Raw genomic sequence first — 19,242 nt, 5'->3', positions numbered from 1 at the left:
CCTGGTCTAACCTACTTGTCACCTCTTCCAACAGGTTTGTCAGGCACGACCTCCCCTTACTAAATCCATGTTGACTTGTTCTAATCTGACCCTGCTCTTCCAAGAATTTAGAAACCTCATCCTTGATGATGGATTCTAGAATTTTACCAACAACTGAGGTTAGGCTAACTGGCCTATAATTTTCCATCTTTTGTCTTGATCCTTTCTTGAACAATGGGGTTACAACAGCGGTCTTCCAATCATCCTGGACTTTCCCTGACTCCAGTGACCTTTGGAAGATCTCAACCAATGTCTCCGCTATTTCCTCAGCCACCGCCCTCAGAACTCTAGGATGTAGCCCATCGGGGCCAGGAGATTTGTCAATTTTAATACCTTTTTAGCTTTTCTAGCTTTTTTGTAATGACAACCATACTCGACTCAGCCCCTTGACTCCCTTTAATTGTTGGGATATTACTCATATCTTCCACTGTGAAGCCTGACCCAAAGTACTTATTAAGTTCTCCAGTTATTTCCTTATCTCCCATCACTAGGCTTCCAGCATCAGTTTGAAGTGGCCCAATGTCTGCTCTTGCCTGTCGTTTGTTTCTTATGTATTCAAAGAAACTTTCACTATCATTTCTAATATTACTGGCTAGCCTACCTTCATATTTGATCCTCTCCTTCCTTATTTCTCTCTTTGTTATCCTCTCTTTGTTTTTGTAGTCTTCCCAATCTTCTGATTTCCCAGTGCTCTTGGCCACTTTATAGGATCTCTTTTTCTTTGATACATTTAAACATAGCATCAGTTTTCAGTTGCCATGTCATCAAAAAATATATTGCTACAGGCTGTGATTAATGAAATGATGAATTTTACAGGCATGGCTGGTCTGTGTTAAACTTGGTTAACTTGTGGATTAATTTGGCAAATAGAAGTCAATACATTCAACTTATTATACCTAACTATTGCCTGTGCTGGCACGCAAGTCTGGAGCTGATGTCTGTTGAGGAAATGTTCTTGTTACACCCTATTTCAAGTTGGCTGCTCTAGTGATCCTGTTCAGCTTTTACGTCATTGCATTCAGAACGTTAGAAGCTAAGGAAACTCTAAGTGCACATGTATTATTGATTCCATACTGTATTCTCTTTTGGAAGTGGAAGATGTGTCTTTTGAGATATTGAAGCCCAAACATTTTTGACAGCATTTTGCAGTTATTTATTTTCAGTCTGAGGAATCATGCTACTGCTCGGCTCTCTAATAGCAAATCCATGTGTAGGAAACCAGCTCCCCGTTGACTCTTTGCCTATCAACTCATTTGATCGTGTACTGGATAGATGAAGAGTTAGCCTGCAGTGAAGGTTTCAAGACATGTTAACAGTTTATTGAGTGCTGAGCTACATTTGGAAACCATTCGAAATTGAAGGACTAATTTATTTCTGTAGAGCATTGGAAATGGGCACAGGTGTGGCGTCTGAAGTGCACTAAAGTCCATCACATATCCCAGAAACGTTGAAAAATTGTATGTTTTGGAAAACAGAACAGAATTTGTCCTTCTTTTCCTCCACCTATGTCAAGTTGTATTTTGTAGGTGTGGTAGCTTTGCCCTACTTTTCATCCTTATTTCTGAAGCAGATCTATGTTTTATTTTCAGCGGAATGATTATTGCAGTGGTTCTGCTTACAGTTCATTTAAATGTAACAGAGTTCTTCCTTTTCTTCTTTGTTTCTGTCACTGACCACCTTTATCTCACAGAAAATATCCTGCTGAACTGATTTTCACTGGAATGAAATAAGGGAGAAATTGGTAGAGCAGGTTTAGACTGAAAAATGATATTTTTATGCAAATCTATTCATCTGCTCTGGAAGCATTGATGCACTGCAGTAAACACTGCATGGTTCACCTGACAGCATCATCCAAACTCAGAAGAACCAGAATGGAAGATGCATAGGAGCTTCTCCAATTTCCTTTCCAAGCTAGACACAATCTGAACATGGAACTATGTCACTGTTCCTTCACTGTTATTGAGTCAAAAGTTTAGAATTCTCTTCCTAATAGCATCATGGATGTCCCCAGACCCCAGGGACTGCAGCAGTTCAAGAAGGCATTGCTTTCTCCAAGATTATTAGAAATGGGTAGTAAAGTGACACCCGCATCTGTAAATGAATAAAATAAAAAGAAAAGTTAAACTTGAGTGGCTTAACAATGTTTGTTATGCAATTAAAGGAAACATTGTTAATATTTCATTACTTTCAATATACCGAATTCTTAAGCCAGCATTCGGCAATGTTAGGAAGCAGAAAAATTGCAAAAGCAGCCCAAATTGAGACATTGCCTTTATACAAAAGCATCTGGCTCCCAGAGTTAGGTGGAGGGCTGATGGAAGCGAAAAACTGGAATAGATTATGAAATTTTGCAGGAATGATATTGGTGCTAAAATTGTAAGAGTTGCTATGAATAATTTTGACAGATGGAGAAAGTTCCTGGGAATTCTGAAAAACATGGGACTCACTTAATAAGCAAACTACACCTTCACACTCCATTCACCATTCATTTTTCTATAGAAATACATTTCAATTTTCTCAAATTCATTCATCCTGTTCACTTATTCTACTAAATATTTAGCCTGTTAAATTAAAAAGATCAATTTATTGGGTATTTCACCTTTATGTTTTTGCTTATTTTAGTTTCAAACATTAGTTAGTTAAAAATATTTAGAATCTTCTCAGCAGTGAGTTTGGTATGCATCTTTCAATGAAACCCTTAACATAATTATTGGAGTTCTCCAACTGCATGAACTGAGAGCATTGCACAATTATTATTTAATCTGAAGGTATGAGTGATAACTGCCTACCATAGAGTTGATACTTCATCCATCAAGGGATGATTTCTTGCTCTAAATTAACATTTTAAAGGACGACAGTAACTAATCCAGTGTTTTAAAAATTCTTCAGAATCACTTGAAGACCAACACCATCATAGATTAATTTGGGAAACAGTTTCAGAAATTTCTGCGCACTAAACCTACAGTTAGGAAGATTAGTAGATTTTTATTTCTAACACAAATGGGGCTTGTTAGTTTTCCATGTGATATTTGCAGCTGAGAAGGAAACTTTCCATTTAAAATGGCTTAGACATGTCTCAAAAATTCTTTTTTGAGGTCATACTATATCATGAATAGAATGAAAATGGAATAGGCTAGGACTCTGTTCACTGGAAAAGTGAGCACTTAGCAGTAACCGATTAAAATGAATGGATGTTGAGAATAAGTTTACGCTCTGGGATGAGATCCGAACAAAGCAGATGTAGTTGTAAGATTAATAAATCCAAAAGGGATTTTAGGAGAAATATTGTAGCCTAGAGGGTGAGTAGGATGTAGAATTAATTCAAACTCATGACCATAGCTGAGGCAAATATCATAGATGCATTTTAAGGGAAGTAGTGGGGGCCCACTTGTGGTGTAGAGGTAGTGTCCCTTAATCAAGCGTGCCAGGTTCAAGTCCCACCTGCTCTCGGGGTGTGTAACAACATTTTTGAGCAGGTTAGAAAAGTGGGTTACATTTTTTAAAATTTAAAGCAAAGTAGATAGGCACTTTAGGGAGAAGGGGATAAAAGGACATGTTGATGGTGTTAGGAGGGAGGTTTGCAGAGATCAAAAACAGCACTGTGACCATAATTGACTGACCTCATTTTGTGTCATAAATTCTGTACATATTCTGCTCTTTAAAAGTAGATTGATTTAATAGCATCATAATTAAACCATTCTATGTGAAATGCTGTCCCATTGAACTTTGAAGAAAAATGTCTGTCATGTAAGAAATCCTGATTGATTCAAATGTTCCACCGACAGAAAATAACTGAGCCTTGGCTAACGCAAAGTTAATGCATTTAATTGTTGCTTGACGTAGCGTGATGACAAAAATTGATTTGCATTCAGAATGTCGTGTTAATTTTGGCTGGTGTCCAGAATTAAGAAAGGACTCAAATTTATATAATTCAATTCACAAATTCACTTCATCCCAAAGTGTTTCAAAACCAACATAGTAAGTTTGAAGAGTAGTCACTATTGTAATGTTGAACCCAAGTTAAACTCATTGGCTCCCAAAAAAAGCATCAGTGCTCCTGTAGCTGCATTTTAAGTGTTGACATAGAGCAGACATGTGCACCATGACAAGTTCCAGGAATGGAAAAAAATTAACATCTTTCACCCATACCAGAGACCTATTTGAGGGGAAAAGTTTATTGGATACATTTTCTAAGAACAAAGCTAATGTTTCTGATAAATTACTTAGCGCATTTATTTTAAATATACTCTTGTGGGTTTGAAATAAACAAGGTGAGTCAAATAAGTAAAAGAAAACTGTTTAACTTGGTTTTGTGATGTTTGCCAGCTGTAATTTATGCTGAAATATGGTGGTGAATTTCTTACACCAGGTCCAGCAAAACAGCAAGGATATAATAAATAAGGAGATAATTTGCTCTGTTGTCGCCTGTGTGTTTTTTTTGAAAGATAAACTGAAGGCATTTTCTTTAGAAGGGTTCACATTACTTTTGAAATTCCTCCTACTCTTTCCATATCAGCTGCATGCAGGCATGGCCTGCTCTACCTCCCACATTGTTTCCTTTGTATCTTGCCCCTGAGAGAAGCTCAGTGGGAGATCTTCTAATAATTTAGTACATTGTCCTTTGCAGTGCATGATAATTTTCTTATACAACGATACATTCTCTGACCTGCTGAGAGGAATTCTTGGGAGATTTACTAGTTTTGTAAATAATGCTGAATTCAGTGTGGAACATTAGATTGAATATGTGCTGCAGTGTTTCACCATGTGCTTGTGGCTGCAATTCCCCATGCATTCAGCACTGAAATTTCAGTGGTTGTATGGTAGAAGGACTGAGGAGAAAGGCGTTGTATACTTTGCTTGCTTTCACACTGTTTTGAGCAAGTGATACTGATGGAGGCATGACTACAAGTTTAAGGTCAGGGGTGATGCATAGGGGAGGCTTTCTGAGGAATGAAGAAATGCTGAGAAATCTGATCTTTCCTTCACTACTTGAATCTTCTTTAGCTTTCACTAGCAGCTAATTAGCAATGTAATTTTGCACCAAATCTCTAAAAAGTTTAGTCTAGCATGGCTGCAGCTCATTTTTTCCTCTCTGCATATAGAATTTCCTAATCCTTTCAGAGCTCCTGCTGTTGAGAATTCACCATACAGAATATTTCAAAACATTTAACTGCCTCTCTCTGCAGCGTGTCAGGGTTATACTGTAAAACAAACCTAAAGTTTAGGCTCTTGTGATAAGAGCCTGTCAATCATTGTGAGTTTTTCCAGTTCACTCTCTTTCTCATGTGCTGTAGAACTCAAGTATTTCCCTCATTTTCTTTGTGAGAGATAGAAATTTTGGAGAAGTGAATGCCAACCACTCAATGCTGTGTTAGAATCTGGCAGCAGAACCTGCACCTGGGTGGGGCGATTGGCAAGTTCTATCTGGCCACAGTGTGGTGCAGAGCACTTTTCATATGAATTATGCTCGTGTCTGGAGAGAAAATGTTAATATTATAGTAGTTCTAGCCCAGACAATTGGAGTCAAATGCCAGAGATAGACTTAAAAATGTATGCTAAATTTCTGTTGAAGAAATAGGTGCTGTAAGGCACAACTGTGCTGATCAATCAACATTGCTGCTGAAACTCCTTTAGGATTTTTTGAATTTCATTGCTGGCTTTTCTGGTAGCTATATTTTGATCATTGTTTGTGTAAAAGCAAAAACAAAGGTCAATGAGTAAGGCCGACTTGTAAACAATTTCAAGTATTTGTTTCTTGCACTGGAAGTTGAATGACTGCCAGTTCCTAGGGTAGATCTGCAATTACTGCATCTTCTTTCTGGCATTAACGGTCAGTATTATATTACAGATAGAATGTCTCTGTGGAGACAGCACAGCCTGTTAGAATTCCAGTCACTCTGTCTTGCAGCTGCTATGTTCTGCCTGAAAGGTGATCATTAGGTCTGAAGCTATTTGGCATGTGCCAAAGGCAGAGATATTTTGCACACGAATCTTCTGCTTAATGCAGCACTCAGCTACATTATATCAACCATTGTAGCCTGAGATTCTCAAAGAACTGATACTTTTTCATGCAGTTCTGCGCCTTTTCTTACCCAGGACATGATGCATATATACATTCACTTTCTTTATTGTATGTAGCCCTTACTACTTGAGCATTTAATTGAAGCGGATTTTATGTGATCACTTTCCTGATAAACGTTGAAAGATAACAATATCCCCCTTAATAATTTAAAAGCACTTTGAATTTTTTTTTTGTGGTTTCTCTGCTCTGCCACCATAGCATATTGTTGAATCTTTCAGTACCTCACCCACATGGTCATTGTTTGTGCCAGTCTAACTGATCACAGTGAAGTAAATGTGTATATCTACGTTTTCCAGTGGAGTTCAATGCATATCAATAAAGACCAGGCCCCAAATGAAGTCTATTTTTGTGCTTTTTCTTTCAACTCTACCATTCCACAAAAATTTCCAATTGGAAAGGAAGCTTGTCTGAAACAAGATGTCTCTATTTTGACCAACCTCTTCTCAGCTAAGTTGGTCATGGCTTCATGCTGCAAAAAATTAATATAGCTGCCAAAACAATGCCTTATATCTGATGTCACATTCTCACAGGCCTGAGCACCAACAACGTAAAGTAGTCTGAATCTGTAGATAGCACCACTGCGAATCAACTACTTGCTAAGTAAGTAATATGAATATCTTAAACATTCACCTGATCCTATAAGATTGCATCACATATGCAACAATTAGACATTATTGTAGTTTTTCTGTTAAAACTAAGAAATATATGTGAAAGCTCCTTTTACTTCATAAAATCTGTTGGACATGAAGATTGTCAGTGTCTTGATACCTAAATATTTCTGAAATCTCTGATTTATTCTTTCAAAGGGAACTTGTATACCTGTTGGCTTTTAATGTGGTGCTAATTTGTGAAATTCCTGTGTTAGCATCACTTGACAGCAAGTATTAGTGTAAATTTGTAAACAGATGGCTGTGAAGAGGTTAGTGGTGCAGAAACTGGATAAAAGTATTCCAAGCAAGTTGTTCATTGTACCACAAACCATATTTGGTATTGTAAGATTAGGAGTTAATAATGAGACTTTGGGTCTGTACTCTAGAGTATATAAGGATGAAGGAAAATCTGATTGAAACTTACAGAATACCAAGAGATCTGGATAGAATGGACATAGACAAGATGTTTCCACAAGTAGGAGAGATTAGGATCTGAGGGTACAGCCTCAGAGTGAAGGTACAACCCTCTAGAACTGAACTAAGAAGGAACTTCTTCAGCCAGAGAGTGGTTAATCTGTGGAACTCATTGCCACAAAAGGCTGTGAAGGTCAAGTCACTGATTAGTAAGGGTCAAGGATTACAGATGGACAGGGCAGGAGAATAAGGTTGAGAAACACATCAGCCATAATCAAGTGGACCAAATGGCCTAATTCTGCTCCTATATTTTATGGTCTAATAAGATAAGTCAGATGGAATATTTTCATTCAAAGAATAAACTTCTTATTTTCATTATTAATTAGTCATGAATACACACAATGGCTGTTTAAAAGAGAGCAGGGTTTGACAGTGGGTGGCACGGAGGCAGGTAAGGTGAATTAACCTTTTGGAAATGGAATGGATGCTATGGCCTTTTATCTATATGTTTGTTCCTTCTATAGAGTGAGGAGAGGCCATCAAAGTGCATCAAGTAAAGAAGAAGCCATATTCCATTAACTATGATTCATCAGAATGAAAGCAAAACAAGAATTTGGACAAAGAAAGTACAAGAATAGGCATTTCAAATTTTGAGCACTCTGTAAATCACCTTATGGGTAATTTGAGTTCTTGGTAGCTGTAGCAGTAATTGAGTTTCAGGTTGAAGATTGCTGAACAATGTAATTGGAGTATTTATTGTCTATATAATTGACTTAAATTCTTTGTATATCCAGCAGGCAGGAAGCTGCAGCAGCAGTTTGTTTCTTCCATTAGTAATCCATATTGCTGGGCAGAATTTTATGATCAGAATAGTTACACAATACTCTGCGTATCTCTGGGAATTCACAAATGCTGGACACACCTGTAAAAGTAAAGATCAAAGTTTTTTTTTTATTAAACACCAATGTCTCTGCATTTTTAACAGTTCTGTTAATGTTTGGTTGTACTCCAGTTAACTATCCTATGTGAATTACAAATATTTAGATTCACTTCTGGACTTTTCATGCTAAGCTCAAAAATGTCGTGATACCTGGGTTCAAAGAGAAACAGTGCTGTCATTGCAGAATTCATTGTACGCAAAGAGGGAATAGATGTATATTCCTAAGGCTCAGACTTGCAGTTCTCTGTCCAGTAATTTCCAAATTAACCGGCACTGTCTAGAAATTAGTTGATTAAAATCAAAGAGCAGGTTTCTCCAGGTCACGTTTTGGATTTCTCTGCTGCTGATTATGAACTGACATGGGAAAGATTTGTAAACCAAGTTACTCAAATTCAACCTTGATCAAAAGTAATACACAAATCTGATTGACTGTGAGGAAGGTAAGAATATTTAGTATTGCTCCCCGATGATAAAGATGAGTCGAGTTTTTTTGGTTCCTGTCGGAACTAGGCCTGACATTCTCCCAAACTTTCTGCATATAGACCATTGTTGGCAAATGTCTGGAAGTAGATTAATCATCTATTAATGCCTAACTCTCTCCACTAGAGTTCTTTCTTAATATTACTAGCCTTCCCTTTTCCTTTAAAGTGCCTCTTAAAACCTACCTCCACCTCTCTGACCGAGGTTGCCCGAATATTTACCATATGTGGCCCGTATGAAATTATTTTTGGTAAAGCTGAAGTGAAGCACTTCAGCTGAAGTTTTTACTGCTTCATAGAGGCTCTATAAAAACTCAAGATAGCTGTGGAGGAGAGGCCATCCTTTGATTTAGGCTTTCTGTAGAAAGACACAATCTTAATCCAAATTGTTTTTTGGTACACTTCAAGTCCTAGTCCTCCTCGCTGCTCTGTAATGAGTGTATTGTGTTGCTCGCTGCAGCACTATAATGTGTGCTAAATATCTAAGGTTAGAAACACCTGTCTTATTTTTGAGTTCCTCCCAGCTGTCACAGCATTTTCTTTTCAACAGACTAGTGTTATGAAATTAGAGCAGGACTTATGCATTTATTGGTCAGATCCTGGGGAGTGTTGCTGAACAAAGAGACCTTGGAGTTCAGCTTCCTAGTTCCTTGAAAGTGGAGTCGCAGGTAGACAGGATACTGAAGGAAGCATTTGGTACGCTTGCCTTTATTGGTCAGTACATTGAGTATTGGAGTTGTGAGGTCATGTTGCGGCTGTACAGGACATTGGTTAGGCCATTTTTGGAATACTGTGTTCAAAAGGGACCTAAGGGACAACTTCATACAGAGGGTGGTGTATGTATGGAATGAACTGCCAGAGGAAATGGTAGAGGCTGGTATAATTACAGCATTTGCGACATGGGTATATCAATAGAAAGGGTTGAGAGGGATATGGGCCAAATGCTGACAAATGGGACTAGATTAATTAAGGATAGTTGGTCAGCAAGGATGAATTAGACCGAAGGGTCTGTTTCGTGCTGTACATCTGTGACTCTATTACTCTGGTGGGAGAATTGCGCTGGTAATCAAGGCCCATTATACCGAGCCACACCAAAAGTGTAAATGATTTACTTAATCATCAAAAGTAGTCAATTTGTTTCTCTTTATTAGTGTTATCCACAATGAAAGAGATTTTCACCTCGTTGCTTCAATAAACTATAAAGTAACTTCGTATAAATAAATGTAGTTTTATGAGAATGAGAGGGTTTTTAAAGCGAAATATCTGAAGAGTTCATAAATTTAGTTTAGGACCTATTTTTGAAGATTGCTTGAGCATCTCCCCATCACAATGCATCTTCGTACACATATTTACAATAACAGTTGTACAAAGTTTGTAGCAGAAATGTGAAAAACCTTTGTGAATTTGGAGTATTAGTTTTTGGCCTCTCTTTACGCTTTTTCTGTCTATGTGTCTATGTATTGTATTTATTTTAGTGTTCGTGTTTCGTTCATTTATCAAATAGAGTGAGTACACGTCAATGTCTATCTCCTCGGCCAGTAACTCAACTACACTCTTCTACAACCTATGTGTTAGCTTGTACAGACATTTATATAACCTATCTGACTGAATGTCATGTGACTACATCAGACTACAGCATAAAGAGTTATCCTTAATCGATGTGACCATGTACTATAGTGGGTTGCTGATTCTAAGGATACTGTTGTGGTTCTGTTCGCCGAGCTGGGAATTTGTGTTACATACATTTCGTCTTCTGTCTAGGTGACATCCTCGGTGCTTGGGAGCCTCCTGTGAAGCGCTTCTGTGATCTTTCCTCCGGCATTTGTAGTGGTTTGAATCTGCTGCTTCCGGTTGTCAGTTTCAGCTGTCCGCTGCAGTGGTCGGTATATTGGGTCCAGGTCGATATGCTTATTGATTGAATCTGTGGATGAGTGCCATGCCTCTAGGAATTCCCTGGCTGTTCTCTGTTTGGCTTGTCCTATAATAGTAGTGTTGTCCCAGTCGAATTCATGTTGCTTGTCATCTGCGTGTGTGGCTACTAAGCATAGCTGGTCGTGTCATTTCATGGCTCGTTGGTGTCGTTTCATGGCTACACCAACTAGCTACGAAACAACACGACCAGCTATGCTTAGTAGCCACACACGCAGATGACAAGCAACATGAATTCAACTGGGACAACACGACTATTATAGGACAAGCCAAACAGAGAACAGCCAGGGAATTCCTAGAGGCATGGCACTCATCCACAGATTCAATCAATAAGCACATCGACCTGGACCCAATATACCGACCACTGCAGCGGACAGCTGGAACTGTCAACCGGAAGCAGCAGATTCAAACCACTACAAATGCCGGAGGAAAGATCACAGAAGCGCTTCACAGGAGGCTCCCAAGCACCGAGGATGTCACCTTGACGGGGGACGAAATGTCTGCAACACAAATTCCCAGCTCGGCGAACAGAACCACAACAACGAACACCCGAGCTACAAATCTTCTCTCAAACTTTGAACTAAGGATACTGGATATCTTTTTTTATAGCTTCTTTCTGTTAAATCTTCCTGGCTTGAAATTCACATTAGATATTCATACATTTTCAGTTTAAGCAAGAGTATAACAATTCATTCAAACTTGCTGGATTTGCAAACTTGGAATTCCAGTAATTGATGCATTATCAAATGGGGTTGTTGATTGCATATCCTGGATGTATTCATAATATTTGTAAGCATAAGAACAGTGAGTTGGGGTGGTAAATGCTCTAGAGAAAGCCATGGCATTGAGGGCATTTAGCCTTTTTTAATTGAATTCAAATTGTGCCATCTGCCATGGTGAGATTCAAACCTGGGTCCCCAGAACATTACCTGAGTGTCTGGATTAATAGCCACAAGGCCATCCCCTATCATTGGTGGAGAGCGAAACAACGAATGCTGTGGTCTGCGCCAACATAGATGATTCTGAAAAGTTCTTCGTTTTCGTGATAGGCAAATCCAAGAAACCAAGTTGTTTTGTGAATGTCAATCCACAATCAACATAGTATGAGGCTAACAAAATTTCCTAGATGCCTTTGTAACATTTCTGAGGGGTGGATCAGGCAAGTGTACAAAACTTATGAATGGAAGAAAAGGACAGACAGCCACCCTGTACATCACAACTTTGCTATCTGTAAAACATTGAGCTGACATTTTTGCATCTCACACCTTGGCCAAGTTCCAACTAATGGATTGAATGTGATTAGGAACCAAAAAATCAATTATCAATGATTGTTGATCTCTCACATTATTGAGGCCATCATTCAGAAGCAGGAATACAATGCAACAGTCCCTGGAGGCCATGGTTATTGGCTGGTGAACTACATCTGAGGGGTTTGCTTGAGATTGTGGTTTTGGTTATTGCACTTGTTTTGCTTATTCATAAAATATGGTTTCTTCTTTAAATGAATAAGCAGACTTGTCAAAATGATACAGTGCAAGTGTTAAGGGGACATGCTAACTTTAGGCCCCACTTGAATAATGGTAGTATCAGTTTGTTTGGTTTGATACACCAGAAAATTTTTTTTCTGACAGCTCAAACCAAGGACAGCCAGCCAAATCAAATTAAAATCAATCTACCTATTCCTATATTTGTAACAAAGTAAAATTAACACATTCACTGACCCTCAAAATTAATCTCAATGATTCCTGACCAGACTTTCTGATTATTCAATACCAGAATTTGTGAATAACTAATAACAGATTTATAGCTTAAATGAAAGATTTAACTATTTATTAATATCACAATAGCTTTATCAGGGGAAAATTAAACTAAAAAGTGATTAATGTCTAGGACCTAAACCCAATTTTCTTCAATTCTCAACTCCTGCTTTCTCACAAAGACAGACAGACGAACTGACACGGTTAAGGGTTAAATCAGTAGAATAAAATAAATGAGATATAACTGGCCAGTTCATTTAAGCAGACTCTATTATCCGTAACACCTCAGACTTATGGGGTTATATCTTGCTTGATTTCTGAAGTCATCGTTGCATACAACTAGCTTCCATGCCGATCCAAGAAATATTCAGTTAATACTTATAACTGAGATTCTGATGTCTGAACGTTCGTAAATTGATAATGAGAGGACAATGAGGGAGCAATCATACATTTATCCTGTAGCTTGCAAGCTATAATCCTTTTGACTTGAACGTAGTTCAAAAATCAGTGTTTGAACTTTGGTTTCTCTTTGTTTGACTGGTTGCCTCACTGTGAGGCCACAGTTAGCATTCAGCATCTGATACCTGTTTGAGTAGAATGCATCTCCAGAAAAGTCTCGAGGGTTCTTTGTAAAAGAATAAACTCGCAATTAACTTCCAAACCACAAATGATAAAAATAAAGAAATATCAGCAAGGGTTCTAACCCCTAGTTTGCTCAGCTTGCTGACATCGTTGCTATCGCGGGTCTGCCCTTGATTTAGTGCAAGATTTAAACTACCAACAGAAAAGTGAAGTCTGAAGAAGAGACCACTAGACCTTTAGAGGCAGCTTTCTTCATTATTCACTCCTGACCATAACATCCATGCTACTATATGTGATATGAAGTGTTGTGAACAGTAGTTCAATTAACCAAAAATAGAAATTACTTTGAGATCTGAATTTAATTTCCTCATCTGAATTTAATTACCCTCATTGGGGTAATATCCTCGAAATCAAGTGGCACTATTCCTAGAGTCATTACGAAAGTTAAAGATTTTACACAAGTTTGCAAAATTCTTGAATTTACCTGTCTTTTGAGATCCAAGTTGACTAGTTGCACTGACTGCGTTTCTGCACTTAACAAGAATTACTGTTTACTACAAATAAATAGGTTTTAGGTACAAGTAAACTGCAGTCGACATATAATTCCAGTAACCCCCTTATAAATCTACACCATATGTGCATCTCGACAGATACCAATTTCTTTTGTGTCTGTGTGTGTGTGTGTTGGGAGGGGTCGTGGAGCTGGGAAGCTAGTTGAATAGTCCTTGTCCATGTGGTTCGCACTGAGATAGCTTTCTGATTTATTGGTGCAGAGCCCACAGCTTACAGCAAATGGTGAGGGAAGATAAACTGGTTTTCTTCAGGCTTTAAAGTAGTGAAATATACAACACCTCCCTTTCCAGAGGTCCAAAGACACCTGCCTATTTCATTCACACCCACAAAATGTTTAGCTGTCTGTGATCCAGTCACATTGTTGTTATTGATAATGATAAATTCACAGACCAAGCAACTATTGGTTGCTAGCTGATCCTTTTCCCATTTCAGTCTCCATCGAAACTATAGAAAAATAAAAAGAAATGGTTTTTACATATGATTCATGCCTAATCAGAACTGATACTTTGTAGTTTATTTTGCAGAAAATTGCAAATCAGTTTGAAAAGGAAGAGCTTAATCATCTATTTGCACTTTACAGCAATTGAGCGAGTTGGTGGCACGTTGTATTTAGAATAAATTGCATGCAGCACTTGAAGTTGTTGGTTTAGATGCTGATGTATTGCAGTAAAGAAGTGTATTCCAAGTGTGTGACTTATTCAACACTTTAAGTCTGCTTTATTCAAATTAGAACTGGATTCTTTCTTTTGAGTAAAATATTCTGAGAGGAATTGGATACCAGCCCAGACTTGCCAGATAAATTAAACAGGATAGTTTGCTTCATCTCTGTCTCTGTTGGACTGTATCAAACCTACCCTAGCAAAACATCAGGAAGTATATTGAAAATTTAAGAAATTCCTGCTGGTTTTGTGAACTACTCCAATATAATTGACAGTGTTTTGGAAACTGATCAGTTCTCATTTTCTGCAATTTGTTGTATTGTGTGTGGATTTAGATCCATAATATTATGCACTTTATAGAATGCTTTGGAAAAATAATTATTTGTTAATGTAAATGCAATGTTGTATTCAAACCTTATAGTTCTGAATTTGGGTATTAAATGAGTGTTTCATGTATTTATCATGGTGTTAATATTTAGCCCCTGATTAAATCATATTTATGATTTTCAGTTTGCAGCATATATTAGCAATGTGTGGCATCTCTATTTCTGTCACATATATATCATTGGTCTGTTGTGGGAGAAAGTGAATATGATATTTCCTTGAAAAAGATGAATTTGCAGTGCTATGAGGAGAAAAGTAAAAGAGTAGGACTAATTTTCTTTCAGAGAACTCATACAGATATGATAGGCCACCGTTTGTGCTGTTTGATTCTACACTGTTCCTTCAAATCACAGTCTTCTACCTATTGTTGCTTTTACTTCCTGTCCATGCTCATCTGCTGAAGCTGGCAACACATGCTGTGTGCAACTCCACGGGCAACAAAAAACTTCCATACACATGTGTAAGTCTAAATAATAAGCATTAATTGGGAAGAGGAGATTGGATTCTTTCTCAGTACAAATATTTAACAAGGGCCTTCTTGTGGCAGCTCATGAATGAACAGAATTAAGCAGCCATTAATATTTAATGCTGGAACATTCTGTGTAAATGTCTCTTTTCTTTAGTTCACACTTGCCCAGGGAATAGCTCAGAGCAACTCTTCATTCTCAAACGATGTAAAGAGGCTAAGCACCTGCTGACTTATAACCTATTAACCGTCCTGTCAAACAGCCGCAACCACGGCTTACCATCTGCAGAACAGAAAACCTGAGATACATTGGCTGACAGGCCATTTGTTTCCTTTTCTGAATTCCTCATAGTTGACTGGAGAAACAAGATGTAGTTTACATGGGCTCTAATCAACAGAAGCACACACAGAATTACACAAGCATGCTTCTGATGCTCTTATAACTTTAGTGTTTACATTAGTTAAGATGTTCCTGTACTTAGATTTAGAGCTTGCATTATTCTGTGTTTAATAGTTGCTCTTAGTTCTTTTGTGAATAATACATCTGAATTTTCCACTCTTGTTGATCTAGGCACTATAGATTCTCTTGCTCTTGCATTATCACAACAAATCGAAGTAAACATTCCACTGCACCCTATCCTATTTTATTATTTCCCACAGGTGTTTCTCTCCTTGGAGCAAGAGATTGAGGGGAGATTTGATTAAGATAATCAACATTTTGAAAGGTTTAGATAAGGTAGGCAAAGAAAATCTGTTCCCATTTGTGCGATAACGAGGGGACACAGATTTGAGATTTTGGGAAAGAGATGCAAGGGAAATTGTGAGGAAGAACTTTTTTTAGATGCAATGTGTCATCATGGTCTGGACCAGGCTTCCTTTGAGGATGAAGGAAGAGGAGAGATCTGTGATTTCTTAAGGAAATTAGATGGACACTTGAGAAATCAACTTGCAGAGTTACAGGCATAGATTAGGGGAATGGAACAGAATGGATTGAAAGACCAAAGTAATAGACTCCTTCTGTACTAACTCTGAAATTGTAGAATTCCTTGCCATCCGTCGTCCTTCCTTCTGCAATTCATGGGTGTTCAGAATGAAAGATTTATCGTACCTTTTCCCATATTTCAGCTAGCTTTAATGATATCTTTTGCTACAAAGCTTGATTTCTTAAAAAACATAATAAAGGCAGAATGGTGGTTTGTAAAACAAACCTCGTAAATAGGTAGATGTCATATTAGAAAAAGTTTTACTTTGATTCTCTGTTAATTCCTGTTAAAATCCTATTACTTCTTACTTCTCTGTTTTCTTATAGCTGCAGTTAACTTGGCGAAACTGAAGCTATTCAGACATTATTATGTTATGGTAAGTTTCAGCTTATTCTCCTGATGTGATCAAAGGGAAACAATTTTGCCAGGGTAAGCAATCAAGTAAAAGGCACTGTTCCATGGCCTCAGTGTTTACTGGGTTAGGAATGATGGTTCGGAAACCTAGAAACTGAGTATTTTTCCAGGTTGCCTGCCCGGTTGAAATTGTGGCTGCTCATCAGAAAAAGAAGAATCAAGAAGTCACAGCTGATGGATATTATTAAACTGGAAGGGGTACAAAAAAGATTTAGAAGGGCTTTACTGAGATTGGAAGGTTTGAATTATAAACAGAGGCTGGATAGACTGGCACTTTTTTCCCCTGGAGATAGGAGGCTGAGGGGTGACTTTAGAGGTTTATAAAATCTTGCAGGGCATGCATAAGGTGAATAGCCAAGGTCTTTTCCCAAGAGTAGAGGAGTCCAAAACTGAAGGGCATAGGTTTAAGGCGAGAGGGGAAAGATGTAAATGGGACCTGAGGGTCAGCTCTTTCATGCAGAGAGTGATGCGTGGATGGAACAAGCTGCCATAGAAAGTGTTGCAATCACAACATCTAAAAGACATTTGTACCAGTACGTGGATAGAAATGTTTAGAGGGCTATGGACCAAGCGCAAGCCAGTGGGATTAGTTCAGTTTAGGAAATCTGGTCAAAATGGACAAGTTGGGCTGAAGAGCCTGTTTCCATTACTTGATGATGAACAACTAAGTGTGGTTGAGGATGGGATGATTGGGAAGCTGACTCATCATGTTCTGGGTTCTTGAAGGGAGAGTCTTGGATGGGGAAAGCTGGAATTGAGGAAGGTCTTGGAGGTTTCACGCATTTACAGGGTAGATTGCTGTGCCTGACAGAATCACTCCTGCTTTTCTTGGTTGTAAAAGCACTTAACCTTTTGCATGCAGCATTTGCAAGGCATCATGTGGCCTAAAACCTGAATGACAACAGTAAGAAATGTACAAAGTTAAAAATCACACAACACCAGGTTATAGTCCAACAGATTTAATTGGAAGCACACTAGCTTTCGGAGCATCGCTCCTTCATCAGGTGATAGTGGAGGGCTCAATCCTAACACACAGAATTTATAGCAAAAAGTTACAGTGTGATATAAGTGAAATTATACATTGAAAAATTGATTGTCTGTTTCATTTGTTTGAATACCATGATAGTTTCACTTCTTTCATGTGAATATCACAAAACCTCTTTTTAAAAAGTTGCATTCTCAGGTTAGTTGTTAACAACGGTGTTAGCTAGACAATATGTTGAAGATGTTAGCCCCTTGTGTTCTCTGTCTATGTCATGATGTTTAGATTGATTCTAATCTAAAAAGTGAGATAATGGAGTTTTTTTTTATTGCATGCAGTTTTTGAGCCAAGTACAATGTAACTCTGCAAGTACAAATTCACCCCACAAAATATGTGTGTGTGTGTGTGTGTGTAGTGAGTGCAGAGTGTCTTAAGTCTGTGAGGGGGTGCGTGTGTGTGTGTGTGTGTGTGTGTGTGTGTATATATAGTGCAATGGTGGTCACCTGTAATGTGACATGCATCCACGGTCCCAGTGGGTACCGAACTTAGCTATCAGCCTCTGCTTGGCCACTTTTCGCTGCTGCCTGTCCCGAAGTCCGCCTTGAAGGATGGTCACCCGAAGGTCCGAGGTCGAATGTCAGGGGATCCCCAGCTTCTGTCGCGACATTAAGGATTTCTTACAGAAACTCAGTACCCACAGACAGTCGAACCGGGAACATTCCTCGTCACAACATTCCGCATTCTACACCAGCATCTCCCACAATGATGGCATCGCGGCAACAGCTTCAGTACTCAACACCAACAACTGCCAATCTCCAAACACCATCCTACTACTCATCCGCTTTATCCTTGATCACAATGTCTTCACCTTTGACAACCAGTTCTTCATTCAGACACATGGAACAGCCATGGAGACCAAATTTGCACCCCCAATATGCCAATATTTTTATGCACAGGTTCGAATAAGACTTCTTCTCTATGCAGGATCTCCAACGAACGTTATACACCACGTACATTGACGACATTTTCTTCCTCTGGACCCATGGTGAGGAGTCACTGATAAAACTACACAATGACATCAACAAGTTTCATCCCACCCTCAAACTCACAATGGACTACTCTCGTCTATCTGTCTCATTCTTGGACACATGCATCTCCATCAAGGATGGACACCTCAGCACCACACTCTACCACAAACCCACAGACAACCTCACAATGCTGCACTTTTCCAGCTTCCACCTAAAACATATTAAAACAGCCATCCCCTATGGACAAGCCCTACGCGTACACCGGATCTGCTCAGACGAGGAGGAATGTGACAGACACCTGGAAGTAGTCAGGGATGCCCTCACAAGAACGGGGTACGATGCCGAACTCATCGACCGCTAGTTCTGACATGCCACAGCAAGGAACCGTAATGACCTCCTCAGGAGACAGACACGTGCTGCAACCGACAGGGTACCCTTCGTTGTTCAGTATTTCCCAGGAGCTGAAAAACTACGCCGTGTTCTTCGTGACCTGCAACATATTATCAATGAGGATGAGCACCTCACCAAGAACTTCCCCACACCTCCACTACTTGCCTTTAAACAACCGCCAAATCTCAAACAGATCATTGTTTGTAGCAAGCTGCCCGGCTCTCAGGACAACTCCATACAACCGTCACGGTGGACGCTGCAAGACGTGTCCGAGTGTGGACACGGATACCATCATTACACATGGGGACACCTCCCACCTTGTATGTGGCAGGTACTCACGTGACTCAACCAACGTTGTCTATCCTATACGTTGTAGGCAAGGATGCCCTGAGGCTTGGTACATTGGGGAAACCGAGCAAAGACTATGGCAACGGATGAATGGGCACCGCACAACAATCAACAGACAGGAGGGTTCCCTCCCAGTTGGGGAA

General features: G+C 38.9%; 1 protein-coding gene across 6 annotated transcripts in view; it reads left to right on the top strand.

Moving 5' to 3' along the window:
* Positions 1-19,242, top strand: part of LOC122564924 (protein GPR107-like) — a 75,421-nt gene that overhangs the window by 37,137 nt on the left and 19,042 nt on the right. For 2 of the 6 annotated variants that reach the window (XM_043720406.1, XM_043720404.1), the window contains exon 15: positions 16,264-16,313. The exons of 1 other annotated variant lie outside the window; for it this stretch is intronic. In XM_043720406.1, coding sequence (XP_043576341.1) covers positions 16,264-16,313 — 50 coding nt within the window. Of the gene's footprint in view, positions 1-6,651; positions 6,716-7,709; positions 8,164-15,614; positions 15,659-16,263; positions 16,314-19,242 lie in introns of those variants that run through there. 3 more of the 6 variants (XM_043720408.1, XM_043720410.1, XM_043720409.1) reach the window with 3 other exon arrangements.

This window comes from Chiloscyllium plagiosum, chromosome 30 (assembly GCF_004010195.1).
Source record: "Chiloscyllium plagiosum isolate BGI_BamShark_2017 chromosome 30, ASM401019v2, whole genome shotgun sequence".
NCBI lineage: Eukaryota > Metazoa > Chordata > Chondrichthyes > Orectolobiformes > Hemiscylliidae > Chiloscyllium > Chiloscyllium plagiosum.
The sequence above is the reverse complement of the archived record's forward strand: the minus strand, read 5'-3'. Positions and strand labels throughout refer to the sequence as shown.